The sequence below is a fragment of the Ornithorhynchus anatinus genome, chromosome 3, assembly GCF_004115215.2.
Source record: "Ornithorhynchus anatinus isolate Pmale09 chromosome 3, mOrnAna1.pri.v4, whole genome shotgun sequence".
In the NCBI taxonomy this organism is placed as follows: domain Eukaryota; kingdom Metazoa; phylum Chordata; class Mammalia; order Monotremata; family Ornithorhynchidae; genus Ornithorhynchus; species Ornithorhynchus anatinus.
In genome coordinates this window covers 111864482-111880132 of record NC_041730.1, presented here as the reverse complement: position 1 = coordinate 111880132, position 15651 = coordinate 111864482, and the positions used below count along the sequence as shown (strand labels likewise).

The 15651-nt window shown below is 41.2% G+C and overlaps 1 protein-coding gene across 8 annotated transcripts in view; it reads right to left on the bottom strand.

The window, feature by feature from the left end:
* Positions 1-15651, bottom strand: part of PCGF5 (polycomb group ring finger 5) — a 143086-nt gene that overhangs the window by 31667 nt on the left and 95768 nt on the right. For all 8 annotated transcript variants that reach the window (XM_029059658.2, XM_029059657.2, XM_039911552.1 and 5 more), the window contains 5 exons: positions 14164-14219; positions 13940-13999; positions 10132-10280; positions 5825-5923; positions 2366-2455 (listed from right to left, as the gene is read on the bottom strand). In XM_029059658.2, the coding sequence (XP_028915491.1) occupies positions 2366-2455; positions 5825-5923; positions 10132-10280; positions 13940-13999; positions 14164-14219 (454 nt within the window). The remainder of the gene's footprint in view (positions 1-2365; positions 2456-5824; positions 5924-10131; positions 10281-13939; positions 14000-14163; positions 14220-15651) is intronic.

Sequence of the window (15651 nt, the reverse complement as noted above, 5' to 3'; positions counted from 1 at the left end):
ACTAGTATTCAATTATTTACACATCCTTTTTTTGCACCATGACCTTTAAATTGTCTATAAAATAACAAAAGGGAGCAGAAGTGAATCCGGGTCTCACTTCTTCTACTGGAAGATGCCCTACACAAATAGCATTTCCCACCATGTGCTTTTATAATAATAATAATGATGGGTTTTAAGCGCTTACTATGTGCCAAGCACTGTTCTAAGTGCTGGGGTAGATACAAGGTAATCAGGTTGTCCCATGTGGGGCTCATAGTCCTAATCCCCATTTTCCAGATGAGGCAACTGAGGCAGAGAGGAGTTAAATGACTTGCCCAAAGTCACACAGCTGACAGTGGCGGAGCTGGGATTAGAACCCACGACCTCTGACTCCTAAATCCAGGCTATTTCCAGTAAGCCACACTGCTTATCATTGGGAACTGCTGGCACCGAAGCTTCAGTGGCGCCACAGAACAGCCGTGCAGAAGTAAAAAGCCAACAGATGCCAGTAGGTCCCAGCAGCCAGGCTGCACCATGCTTTTCCGAGCCTGAAACGGTCTAGAATGGGCAGCTGGAGGAGAGATGAGTAAGTTTGCTGTGAACAGGGAACGTGTCTGTTTACTGTTACATTGTACTCTCCCAAGCACTTAGTACGGTGCTCTGCACACCAGAAGCACTCGATAAATATGACTGAATTGTACTGAACTGAACAGAGAGCATCAGGAACAATCAATCGTATTTACTGAGCACCTACTGTGTACATAGCACTTTACTAAGCATTTAGAAGAGAGGAAAATATAACAGAGTTGGTAGACATGTTCCCCGCCCACTAAGAGCTTACAGTTTGGATGACATGGTGAGACCCCGGCTCTACCACTTGTCTGCTGGTACCTGGGCCTCAGTTACCTCATCTGTAAAATGGGGATTAAGACTGTGAGCCCCACATGGGACAACCTGATTACCTTGTATCTACCCCAGTGCTTAGAACAGCGCTTGGCACATAATAAGCGCGGAACAAATACTATAATTATTATTATTATCCAGTCTGTGCAAGGCTCTACACCTGCCTTTCCTCCTAAGCATTTCAAAAATGTCTTATAACTTCTACCCCCCACATCCCTTCTAGCCTCCTCCAGTTACAGACTCCCAGGGAAAGACAATTTCTTCTCAGGTCTCTCTGTCTTTTCCTCAATCTGAACATTCTGATTCACACACCCAAGCAATCTCACAATTGCTTTTATCCCTAGACTTCACCCTCACTGGATTTTTCAAGTCTGCCAGAATCCCTCCTCTTCAACACTTCATAGGGTTTTGGGACACAAGAGGCTGTGGTAGAATGACAGGGCTACTAGTAGTGACCGTTGCAGAAGGAGAACGGTCACCTGTCACTTTGTTTTTCACTTACCACTGGAGAGTGGACGAGTGCATATCTACAATCAGCCCCTCATCAAAAATAAGCTATCAAATAATCGCTACGAATAAAATTGCCCACTCAATTACTACTTCCTTGCATTCCAATCCATCAACTGAGCCCTGTGCGTGGCTCAGAAGGGGCGTGATTTAGTGATTAGAGCACAGACCTGGGACTCAGAAGGACCTGGGTTCTAATCTCGGTTCTGCCACGTCAGCTGTGCATGTTGGGCAAGTCGCTTCAATTCTCTGGGCCTCAGTTACCTCATCTGGAGAATGGGGATTAAGTCTGTGAGCCCTACGTGGGACAGGGACTCTGTCCAACCCAATTACCTTGTAACTACCCCAGCACTTAGTCAGTGCCTGACACACAGTAAGCGCTTAATAAATATTATTATTATTATTATCATCCCAACTCAGCAGAAGAAAAGAACCTGGGAAAAGTCGATTCAGATTCCCCAACATCCCCACCACCACTTTTGCTGAATCACTTACATTTTTGAGTGGTCTTAGTTGAGGAAAAGCCACCTTTCCCCCATTTTGCATTGCTACGAAAGTAAACTTGGAAATTTGCAAAGGCTTAAAATGGCACTTTCGGATCCTGCCAAATCATTCAATTCATTTAATCGTATCTGTTGAGCGCTTACTTTGTGCAGAGCACTGTACTAAGCGCAATCACCTCAAATCCCTGGCCTCTTTGTTTTGGTCCAAGTGACAATTTACATATATCTGGGTATTGGAGAAAGCCAATTTAAAAAGGCACCAGACTTTCTTCCCTTCGGATCAGTCCCCACTTCCATTATCAACAAAGAGACAGAAAAATGATGAGCCTGCAATTCCCCCTCAACCCAAATAAGGTCAAAAAGAATGCAGACATATTTAAATAATATCAAGTTATGCTCAAGGAAAAATGTGTTCATATCTAGGTACGCATTTGAGTATAGACACAAGAATAATATTATAATAATATATTTACATTTTCTCCTCTTAGTCGCCATCTTGTCATATAGATGAATTCCATAGTATGGTCCTTCCCCATAATTTCCCCATTGCATAGTACGTCCAGCTTTAAAAAAAAAGATACAGCTCCATCAGCAAAAAGTTATTTTGAAACTAGATTTACGCTGCAGACTGAAAACTATGAGGGCAGAGAAAATCAGCCTAAAAAAAGAATTCTATAAAAACTGCCACTAATAGTTGTAATAGTATTTATTAAGTGCTTCCGCTGCTAATTCTGTTGTACTGTACTCTCCCAAGCACTTAATACAGTGCTTAATGAATTCCATTGATTGATTCATTTATATTAATGTCTGTCTCCCTCTCTAGACTGTGAGCTCGTTGTGAGCAGGAATGTGTCTGTTGTTATACTGTAGTCTCCCAAGTGCTTATTTATTTATCTCAATGTCTGCTTCCCCCTCTAGACTGTGAGCTCATTGTGGGAAGGAATGTGTCTATTTGTTGTTCTAATGTACTTTCCCAAGCATTCAGTACAGCGTTTTGCACAGATTAAGGGCTCAATAAACACGACTGACAATGAATGAATGAATGGTGGAAATTAGACATAATCCCATAGTCCCTCAGGACCTGGGGGAAGGTGTGTCACTAAAAAGCATAATGTGTGTATTATAACTTTCTGCTGTTTGACAGTGGTTGCTTTTGTGCATTTGATTAGCACAGTATAATGCTAATCCTTATTTATACTTACTTTGTGTTCTAAGGAGGTCAAATTTACCAACAGACTCTCATTAAGTGTCACACTGGTAGAAAGTCATTTTACTAATTTATTAATAGGAAAAATAAATTCAGCGAAGGGGGGAAAAAAGCACGCTGCTGAGACAAACAATACATAAATACACAAGAATTGGATCCAGGCATCCAGATTATCCATAAAGGCACCTCTAACCAGTAAGCCTTGGGGTCTCTATAGTTAAAAGGAATAATTAATCAGATAGATTAATTAAAAATTCAGGCAAGCTTATCTTCTTTAAGCAGGAAGATATGGAATGACAACACATATAACTGAAAGTGGTAAATGACTCAAGGAGTCCAAATGACCTCAAGGAATCATGTGCTGACTTATTCTAACAGAAGCCAGCTCGAGAAAGCAAAAAATCCCTTTTCTAATTTCTTCCCAGGAAAGAAGAAACTTTGCAATATGTAATTTTCCTTCCCAGATCAGTGAATTAGAAAACTGGCAGCTGAAAAATTTAGAATTCAAGCATCTTTTTTAGTATAAAATGGAACCTAAGGTATATATCGTTAAAAGGGGATAAAAGAAAAGATGTCAGATTTTGGGCAATGTCCCTGAATCGATAATTAAAATTGCATTCAAAATCTAAATAGCATCTTCGAAGTTGAACGTGTCAACAGAATTCTGCTGTTTCTCAACTAACACCAACGAAAATACATTAGTCCCTAATACGAACGTTACATCTCTACAGATTTGGCCAGAGTATTCTAAACCACGTTATAAAAACAGATCTCTCGGGGTTGGGGCTGGAGTCGGCTGTGAACCAAGAGGCTGCACTGCTCTGGCTGACCAATCACCTCCTTCTCGTGAAATCTAGCAGACTCTTCTCTGTGTTTATCCTCCTTGACCGCTCGGCTGCCTTTGACCCCGGGAACAACTCCCTTCTCATGGAGACGTGATCTAACCTTGAGTTTCCTCACAGGTTTCTTCAGGCTCATTTGCTCATTCATTCATTCAATCGTATTTACTGAGCGCTTACCGTGTGCAAAGCACTATACTAAAACCTTCGGAGAGTTCGATATAACGATAAACGGGCAAGTTGCCTGCCCACAACGAGCTCACTCCTCTTATCTCTGGACACTCGATCTCTTTTAGTGGCTCTTCCTCTGGTCCCAAATCTCTGTTGTCACTGTTCACTTACTCCACTGGGGGAGATCGTCCAACTCCCTTGCCTTCAACTACTACCTCTAGGCAAATGACTCCCAAATATGCCTCACTCGCTCTTACCTCTAACCCCATCGACAGTTCTGCCTCCCTTCTTGCCTCTAGGCCCTCTTAAGCTGTAAGCTCACTGTGGGTAGGGAACATATCTACTAACTCTGTACTGTACTCTCGCAAGCACCTAGTAAGCACTCTGCCCATAGAAAGCGCTCAATAAATACCACTGACTGATTGATTGACCCTGGCACCTTCATAAGGTCAATATGTTTGCAAGGGATTTCTTACCTTCCTTCCCAACTCCTTTCCTCCACCTATTTCTCCAATGGCAGCTGAAGACTCCACCAACCTCCCTGTGTCTGAGGCCCTCAACCATGGCATTATCCTTGACTCCTTCTTCTCTTTAATACTCTCATTTTTCTGTCTGTTCCTAAACCCTGTTGGGTTTTTCCTCCATAACATTTTCCAGATCCATCCCTTCCTCTCCATCAAAATAGCCACTGAACGATTAAGGCAATGACATCATTCTCTAATTTGGACATTTGCCTGTCCTAAATATTCTCCTCAATATTCTGAGTGTCCTTTTGACTTGAACATGTATGTGCTCAACGTTTTAAAGAGAAAATATAGGCTCTTCAACTTCACATTTAACAACTATATGAGAGGCTGTGTGGCCTCGTGAAAAGAGCACAGGCATGGGAGTCAGAGGATCTGGGTTCTAATCCTAATTCTGCCACTTCCCTGCTGTGTGACTTGGGAAGTCACTTAACTTCTCTGTGCCTCAGTCACCTCATCTGTAAAACAAGGATTAAATAATAATAATAGTAATAATAATGATGGTATCTGTTAACTGCTAGCCTGGCATTGGGCAGGGATTGTCTCTATCTGTTGCCGAATTGTACATTCCAGGTGCTTAGTACAGTGCTCTGTACATTGTAAGCACTCAATGAATACTACTGAATGAATGAATGAATGTGCAAAGCACTGTTCTAAGCACCCGGGGGGGGGGGGGGGGGCGGCTACAAGGTGATCAGGTTGTCCCACGTAGCCCCATTTTACAGATGAGGTAACTGAGGCACAGAGAAGTTAAGTGTCTTGCCCAAAGTCACACAGCTGACAACCTCCCTCTGACTTAGACTGTGTGCCCCATATGGGGCAGAGACTGTGTCCAATCTGATGATCTTGTATCTACCGCGGTGCATAGTACAGAGCCTGGCACATAGTAAGCACTTAACAAAAATCACAAAATAACAAATGAGAAAACTATATTTGTATAAATGTACTTTTTTTCTGGGCTCTAAAGTCACAGACAGTGGTGTTATTTCACTTGGAATACACCAAATATATAAACTGAACTCAAAATGCTGCAAAACAATTCTGTTTCAAATAGAAAATTTTATGTCATATAGAACCAATTAATGTAATTTGTTTTTAACTGGCTTTAGGTGGAATTGCAACACAAACAAGAATATTGGTGATTTAATCTAATAATCAGTTTTGAAGTCAGATATGATTACTTTGACTTACCTCATAAGAACTTGGGAGCTTTAGTTTTAAGCTTAGAAATTTTTTAATAGTTCCCACAGTCACTCGTGTAGAACAGCGGATAAATTTCTTCATTAAACCCTGAGGCAAAACATTTAGGAGAAATACTTCAAACATATGTTGTTTCATTTTTGATAAACATATTTTGTTATGTGAAAAATGGCTGATTTCACCCTTTTTGGGGAGTCACTTGCGAATGTTTTTAAGAGACTACCTTAATATTTGGATGACAGCAGGTTTCTACCATGCGGCCTTTTCCTCATGAAAAATTTAAACCCATCGTTTTTGTTGGGAAAATAATGACAGACAGACACAGAAACACTGGCTCAAACATACGTGTAAAATAGGTAAACCAAAACGATTGCTCCTTCTGCAAATAGTTAAGATTTTTTTATAAAATGACTCATTTATTCTTACAGTAGGCACGGTGGAGGGGCATGACTCAGCAACAGCCCTGGAAATTTGTTGACAATGACTGGGTATTTAGAGTTTAGAGAAGCAGTATGGCCTAGTGGAAAGAGCATGAGCCTGGGAGCCAGAGGACCTGGGTTCTAATCCTGACTTTGCCACGTGTCTGCCACGTGTGACCTGGGGCCAGTCATTTTAATTTGCTGTGCCTCAATTACCTCATCTATGAAATGGGGATTAAACCCTACTCCCTCGTACTTAGGCTGATTATCTACCCCAGTGCCTAGAACAGTGCTTTGCCCCTAATAAGCGCTTAAGAACTACTATCATTATTATTATCATTACTGTTAAGTAAGGTAGAGATTTTGCTCCAAGGAGACAGTTTGACTGGCTATTCCAGGTCCCCAAATCCTCTGGATCGAGCTGAGCTGTCCTCCAGGGAGCAATCACCTGGGTAACTGCTCAATTTTCCACTTTACTCAGGCCGGGCAGACTCGGCCAATGATGGCAATGCAGAATTTGGCAAACATTTGCTGCATAATCATGATCTAGTTACTTAGGCTCCCTCTGGCTCACCTTCCTCTATTCCCTCGTGCTCTTCAATGTCATCATCAACAGCCTTTCTGAAGTGCCTTCTCTTTGCAGGGGCACTCGGGAAAAAACAAGAGAATTCCCAAAATGCAATCCCTGCCTCGAGCAGCTTCTCCAAAGCTCCTTGCTTTTAAACCATCTGCTGCTGGGCTCCATGATTGCTCCCCCTACTCTTTTTCTATAATGTTCTTGAGTGGGCTTTTCCTTCCTACCCTGCTGAAACTACAGCTAGAGACAGTTGCTATTACTATCATCGCATCAGCAGAACTGCACCTACCAATCAGTCAAAGGTTTTTAATGAGTTCTTACTGTGTGCGGAGCACTGTACTAAGTGATTGGAAGAATACAATACAATAGAGCTGATAGACATGATCTCTGCCCACAAAAAGCTTACAATCTAGATGGGGAGACGACAGACATGAAAATAAATTAGAGAGAGGGGAAATGGAGGAATACGGGGATATGGAAGCTCCTCTTGTAGACTGTAAGCTCTTTGTGGGCAGGGATTGTGTCTATCTACCTCTGTTGTAATTTCCCAAGTGCTCGGTACACTGCTCTGCCCATAGTGAGTGCTCAGTAAATACCAATGACTGAATGATAAATATAGTGGGGATGAGGGTGGGGTGAATAGCAAATGATTAAGGAGTAAGAATAATAATAATAATGTTGGTATTTGTTAAGCGCTTACTATCTGCCAAGCACTGTTCTAAGAGCTGGGGTAGATACAGGGTAATCAGGTTGTCCAAGGTGGGGCTCACAATCTTAATCCCCATTTTACAGATGAGGTAACTGAGGCACAGGGAAGTTTAGGGAAGCAGCGTGGCTCAGTGGAAAGAGCCTGGGCTTCGGAGTCAGAGATCATGGGTTCGACTCCTGGCTCTGCCATTTGTCAGCTGTGTGACTGTGGGCAAGTCACTTAACTTCTCTGTGCCTCAGTTACCTCATCTGTAAAATGGGGATTAACTGTGAGCCTCACGTGGGACAACCTGATTACCCTGTATCTATCCCAGCGCTTAGAACAGTGCTCTGCACATAGTAAGCGCTTAACAAATACCAACATTATTAGTGACTTGCCCAAAGTCACACAGCTGAGAAGTGGCAGAGCCGGGAGTAGAACCCACGACCTCTGACTCTCAAGCCCATGCTCTTTCAGGTTTAGTATATATCAGGTAGCCAGTAGATCATATTTGTTGAGTGCTTAGTGTGTAGAGGACTGTACTTTGTGTTTGGGAGAATACAACAATTAACAGACACATTCCCTGCCCACAGTGAGTTTACGGTCTGGAAGGGGAGGCAGACACTATCAGAAAATATAAATTACAGATACGTACATAAGTGCTGTGGGGTTGGGAGGGTGGGAAAACAAAGGGAGCAGGTCAGGGTGATGCAGAAGGGAGTGGGAGAAGCAGAAAGGAGGGCTAACTCAAGGAAGGACTCTTCAAGGAGATGTGCCTTCAAAAAGGCTTTCGTGGGGGGTAGGGGAGGAGTCACTGTCTGTCAGATATGAGCAGGGTGGCCTTTCCAGGTTAGAGAGGGCCTACAGATCAAAGTGCATAGGTGACCCAGAAGGGAAGGAAAATAGGAGAAATAAGGGATTAGTCAGGGAAGACTTCTTGGAGGAAGTATGATTTAAAACAGATTCAGGCTTTGTTTGGAGGTGCCAAGTACTAACAAACAAAAACTTGTACAAATCTCCTGGAAAGCACTCACTTTGAGTGGACAAGTTAATAGTACATCTGTGGATCCCCTGTTTCAACTTCTTATATTTCTCCCTTCCATCGGTACATATGCTAGAATTTTCTACCTGCAGAGCTATTATGAGTTTTTGGCTATTTTCACAAAGGACAGAGTGAGAGAATATAGATAAGAGGAATGTCCATTAGGCAAAAGACAAAACTTCCTGACAGTCTGAATAATGAGATCCTCCAACAGGCTACGGTGACTAGCTGTGGAATCTCTGCCCTAGCAGTTCTTTAAGAATAGTAAAAAGCCACTGTCCCACTTGCAAGGCTTAGATATGTTTTTACGGTACTTGTTAAATGCTTACTATGCGTCAGACACTGTACTAAGGGCTGGAGATACATTGGAAACAGTACGTCCCATAAGGGGCTCACAGTCTAAGTCAGTGAGAAGAAGATTTAATATCCATTTTACAGATGAGGTAACTGAGGCACAGAGAAGTTAAGTGACTTTCCAAGTCACACAACAGGCAAGTGGCAGAATCAGGATTAGAACCCAGGACCTCAGACTCCCAGGCCTCTGCTCTTTCTATCAGGCCATGCTGCTTCCCACACTGCTTATCTTGCAGTCAACGATGGGCCTAGACAAGTGCTTCCTAATTAGTGTGCTATGGCACAGGGGCCTCTAGTTTGTCACAACTAACTTCTTCATACGCTGCATGTAAATTCTGGAACACCACCATCTTGGACTGAACACTCTGCATGTGTACCAGAAGAAAACCCAGGGACAGAAGCTGGTGGCTTTTCCACTTTGCAACACACTTTTTTCCTCATGCCACAAGCAATAACCCACCAAAATTTCAAAACTTTGCAATTTGGAGCAAACAGATTACATTTTTAATCTGAGCATGGGCTCTGAGTCAGTCATGAGTTCGAATCCCAGCTCTGCCACTTGTCAGCTGTGTGACTGTGGGCAAGTCACTTAACTTCTCTGGGCCTCAGTTACCCCATCTGTAAAATGGGGAGTAAGACTGTAAGCCCCATGTGGGACAACCTGATTCCCCCGTGTCTCCCCCAGCGCTTAGAACAGTGCTCTGCACATAGTAAGCGCTTAACAGATACCAACATTATTATTTTTAAAGATGATACAATAGACGGATGGAAGGCTCAGTGGAGTGTTACTAAGCACCCAGGCTGGAGAACTGGGGAATTCTTCCAATTTCTAGTTGAGGAAGAAATGCCAAAATAAATTATGAAGAAAGGGTTAGACAGACAAAAAATCAATGGAGAATGCAGTTTCCAATCCTGATTTGGCTGAAAATGTTTTTAGAAGATAATCCACCATATCAGGAATAACAAGTCTATATGAGTGAGTATGGAAATGCAACAAAATGAACATAATGCTTATCGCTCAATAAATACCCTTGATTGGTTATTTGAGGCGGTGGGAGGTATACATTAAGAATAGATTGTTCAAAATTGAAACTAAACACTCATTTCAAACTTTCACTCATGTTTCTGTAATACTAAAATCAGAGTTCCGCAGCTATTGACTGGTAGCATTTTCAACAAAATCGATAGAAGAAACAGAAAAAGCAGACATCGGCTCACCTTTACTATGTTGTCTCCTGATTGTCCATTATTACGTAAGCAATCAAGGCAGATAGCAATCTGTGGGTCGCTTCTATGATAGTCTTTATCTTCTTCATTTTCCTCACCATCTTGATCTACTTTGGGTTTGTCAGCTTTTGAAGATTCACCTGTAAAATTAAATTAAAAAACCGCGCATCACTATCAACGACAATTACTGAGCATCTACTGTTTGCAGAGCACTATACTAAGCCCTTATCAGTGGTTCAAAAAGCAATGGTTTTAAAAGTCATGAAATGCTCGCTCGCTGTCCATTAGGGTAAGGGTGGGAGGAGAGGGGATGGTTATTGCCACCTGGATTTTCCCGCAAGAGCTGTGTGAAATAATGGGCTGGTCATCTCTTCAGATTGTACAGTTGTTCAATGCACACTGTGTCATGAGCAACGTAGGAACAACCAAAGATGAGGAAACATCTCTGCAGCCCATGTGGCTGACACAACCAAGCATCCAAGTTCTTAAACTTCTGTCACAAGACTCACGAGGGCAAACTAACAGGACATTCTAAGCTCCATTTGCCAGCCAAAGATGGGCTATTTCTCACCCCTTGTTGGCTTACTTTTTTTAAATGGTATTTGTTAAGTGCTTATTAGGTGCCAGGCACCTTATTACAATTTGGAGACAGCCTATTTCCCACATGGGGCTCACAGTCTCAATTCCCATTTTTCAGATGAGGTAACCAAAGTGCAGAGAAGGTCACACAGCAGGCAAGTTGGCAGAGATTAGATCCTAGATCCTTCTGGCTCCCAGGCTCGGACTCTATCTACTACTGCTTTGTCTGACCTTCCCAGTGGGAAAGGTTCTGGATGACTGAATCAATCAATCAATCAATGGTATTTATTGAGAACTTGCAGAGTGCAGAGCACTGTACTAAGCACTTGGGAAAGTTCAGTACGACGGAGTTCGTTCATTCATTCATTCACATTTATTGGGCACCTACCGTGTGCAAATTACTGTATTAAACGTTTGGGAGAGTACAATATAACAATAAGGTTGGTAGACATGCTCTCTGGCCATAATGAGCTTACTACAATCTAGAGGAAACTAAAGGGGCTAAAGTGGTTTTCCATGGTTTTTGGTCAGAGGTTGGAATTGTTGGTACTCCTAGACAGGTATTTTAGATCAAGAGAAACATAAAACCCTAATTAAGTCAGAACAATTCCTCCTGCTAGACTTCCCACTCTCCATCACAAAAGCCAGGAACCAGCAACCTTCAGGAGTCATCCCCCCCCCCCCCAGCGCCAGGTTTTTCCGGGAGCCGCGCAGGTGCAGCATGCCCTCCCTCTCTCCCTCCCACTCCCACCTCGCTAACCTGGAGCGGCGAGCCAGCAACCTTCTGCTTCCCCAACTGCCCCTCGGGAGCAACGAGTTGCTGAGCAAAAATTCCTAACTTTAAATATTCTGCATTTTGGCAACATCCAAATGTCTTTGGATGTTTCCACATGTCTGCTGTGTCACTTTGAGCAAGTCGTTTAACTTCTCAGGCCTCAGTTACCTCATCTGTAAAATGGGGATTAAGATTGTGAGTCCAGTGTGGGACAGGGACTGTGTCCACCCTGATTATTTTGTATCTACTCCAGTACTGAGATCAGTGCTTGGTACATAATAAGCACTTAAAAAGTACTAGTATTATTATTACCTAATAAATTATACCATAAACATCAACATTCACCCTTCTGCTTTCACTTTTACTCCTCCAGACTCATAACCTAGTCTTTTCCTATTATCAGAAGAAAAACAGATGCAAGTGAGAAATAAATGAAGATACTGACCCCGAGGACTAAAGACCACAAATCAATCAATCAATCAATTGTATTTATTGGGCGCTTACTAGGTGTACTAAGAGCTTGGGATAGTACAATACAACAGAATTAGGAGGCACATTCTGTGCCTATAACAAGTTTACAGTCTAGAGGAGGAGATATATATTAATATGAATAAATAAGTAATTTATAATCTATCATTTAAAGATATGTATATGAGTGCTATGGGGTGGGGTGCACTTTGTTTCTATTTCAAGAAAAAAAATAATCTTTAAATAGAAGAACATGGAATGGAGAATTTGGGGCATTTTGGTTGCAGTGCAACCTTGTTTTCGACAATAGGGCACAGAACAATCATCTCATTATAATGACAGAAAACAAAAACCCTCTCACATTGTTAAATGTGGAAAAGAGCAGGGTTAGAATGAGATCAGTGCCTGACTCTCTTGGATACCTACCACAACAGGAACTGAAGGAAAAGAAATTTGCAGTAGGGAAGAAAGGGGCTCAAGAAATGGATTTCACTATTCCCAGGGAAATTAAGAAGGTGGCAACAGGTAGCAAAAAAAAAAAAAATTCCCCCAATGGCTTTCTCTGTCCCATCTGGGCTCCAGAAGGGGAGGACACCAAACTGAGTGATCTAAATTCTACCCACTGGAGTTTAGAGTAAAATACACATTTGGCCACTTCTCTGATTCAAAAGGACCATAATAAGAGCACTTAAATTTACCCTTAATCTCTAGTTTCAACCACCTTATTTCAGGTCACTTTGGTTACGGTTAACAATCATTGTATAATAGGCATTTTTTCTGCATTTTATGATCTTTCTCTATTAAACGGTTTTCTCTGGTTATTTATTAAGTGGTTACAAAATGGTGGTAGAGTAGACAAAAGATTATCAGGGTGGACACATTCTCTTTCCCTCATGGGAATAACAATCTACTCTATAGAGAGGATAAATTACTTAACCAAAGTCACGCCATTTCATCTGCAGTAGACTGGAAGAACCACGTAATTAGGAAAGATAGTTTCTTCAGAGAACATTAGTCTGGGGTACAGGTGTAAGATTGACAATGATTCATTCAAACTAATATTCTAGACAAAAGTATTACTCCAATTTAAATGGGTCCTTAAAAATTCATCCCTACTGGTTGTGGACTATTGGAATTTTTATCTAATTCACAAAAATCAAGCCACTTGAAAAAATATTAAGATTACAATATTTGCTACCGCAAATATTGAAAATAAAATATTACAAAGTCGTTGAGAACTTGGTGGATAACAGAGTAACTTTTAAAAAACTCAAAATAGTTTCAATTGTGTCTCTCAAGTGCATCTTTTACACATTTCAAAAATATTTTTGCCTATAAAACATCTTCGAACAGTTTACGACGAAATCGTTACCTGGGCACATGAGTTTCCTGTGTCTATGTACTAAGTATGGACTTAGTACATTGCCCTGAACACAGAAAGTACTCAGTAAATACCACTGATGAATTGATCGATTCCTGTTCAAACCTTGAACAGATCTGTTTACCTAAAATAAAAAAACTGAACTTTTCTGCATTATTTATTCAATCAATAACAGCTTCTGAAAGTTCACAGGGCCCTTACTTTGAGAAACATATTGAATCTAATTGAAATATCCATTTGGTTCTTGTTAAAAGTTTGCTACTTTCCATTACTAATTCTTTAATAACTTCCCACTGGGTAAAATTTGAGACTAGAAAACATGCACCAGATCGTTCCAACAATTTTAAGACTTAGTTAATAGCGGATTTTACTCAAAATGAATAATCTCAAAAAATATGGATGCTATTAGGAACCTGATGAAGAAATGTTCTAATTTCAAATACTGCAGTATTGCCAGAGAACAGAAGTAGTAAAAAGATAAAACAATTGAACTTGTAAAATTAAGTCTGCAGAATATAGATTGATGGCTCTTCATATGGGAGAAGTTACATTGCTAATGTCTTAGCTAAAGATTGTATTGAAAATAAAATAGTCACCTTGCCCATTTTCTTGAGGTTTATTTTTCTTCCAAAATTCTGTCTCTCGCTGAAGTTCCTCTACATGAAAAAGCATACAAAAAAACTCAACATAAGAGTCGCATCTGAAATACGTTCGGAATCGTAAGTAGAAATACTGCTTAGCACAGTGCTCTTCATATAGTAAACACTCAATAATTGCCATTAATTGATTAGATTTTTAAGAAACCTAATGAATAACTTACGCTCTCGAAGTCCAGGAACCAGCTTAAATATAATTTCCTCTAATGTATTGTCCAACCTTTCAAAAAGAAAATAATAAGTCAGTAACTAAGAAAACTAGGTAAGACCAAGCTTTTCAAGCAGTAGTAGTTTAATATTTCAATTTTAAATACACATTGCCAGACTTAAAATAGAACTGCAAAACAATTTGTGAATTTTGATGATTACATAAAATATGGCAGAAAAAAATCTTGTCAAACAATGTAAAGTATGAGCATTGAGAAATGTTTCAGAAATACATCGTTTTATCTCCTTTGGCCTTAGCAGCGTGGCTCAGTAGAGAAGCAGCGTGGCTCAGTAGAGAAGCAGCGTGGCTCAGTGCAAAGAGCATGGGCTTGGGAGCCTGAGGTCATGGGTTCGAATCCCAGCTGTGCCACATGTCAGCTGTGCGGCTGTGGGCAAGTCACTTAACTTCTCTGTGCCTCACTTACCTCATCTGTAAAATGGGGATGAAGATTGTGAGCCTCATGTGGGACAACCTGATTACCTTGTATACCCCAGCGCTTAGAACAGTGCTCTGTATATAGTAAGCACTTAACATATACCAACATTATTATTATTAGCAGCCAGTTACTGACATTATATATTTATGCTATTATTTTAAAGATGGCAAAAACAAAAATACCTTAATAAAGTAAGCTAAACACCTGTGAACCTCTCATGCAAGGTTTAGTACAGTGCTCTGCACACTGTAAGCGCTCAATAAATACGATTGAATGAATGAATGCTGGCCTTACAAACCACTGTGATGATCCATTTAATTCATATATCAACCACTTCATTCATTCAATCAAAACACTGTACTCAGTGCGCAGGAAAGTACAATACAACAAAAAATAGACACATTCCCTGCCCACAATAGACTTACAGACTAGAGACTGTAATATCCACCAGTATTACTGACTGAATTCCAGCGCTTAGAACAGTGCTTGGCACATAGTAAGCGCTTAACAAATACCATCATTATTACCGCAGAGCACTGTACCAAGTGCTTGGTAGAATACAACAGAATCAGACATCATCCCCGACCTCCATGCACTCTAACTGGGGAGAGGGCCACTCCAACTAATTACAGATAGGAGGAAGTAAGAGTACAAAGGGCACAAGCTCGTCTTCTCGACTGTTTAGATCGCTGGGGGCAGGAATTCTGTCTGCTTATTGTACGCTCCCAGGCGCATGAGTATAGTGCTCCGCAAGCAGGAAGTGCTCAATAAATACGTCTGGACGATTGAACAAATACAAAACGTTAAGGCATTGGGAGGGGTTACCCAAGTGCATGAGAGAATGTGAAACTGGGGAAATGGCAGTTGGGGAGGTGGGGGACACACACACACACACACACGTTTCCTGGACATGTGACTTCAGCAAGTTTTGAAGGTGGGGAAGGCAATGGTCTGCCAGATGTGAAGGGGGAGTTCATTCATTTGCTCATTCAATCATATTTACTGAGC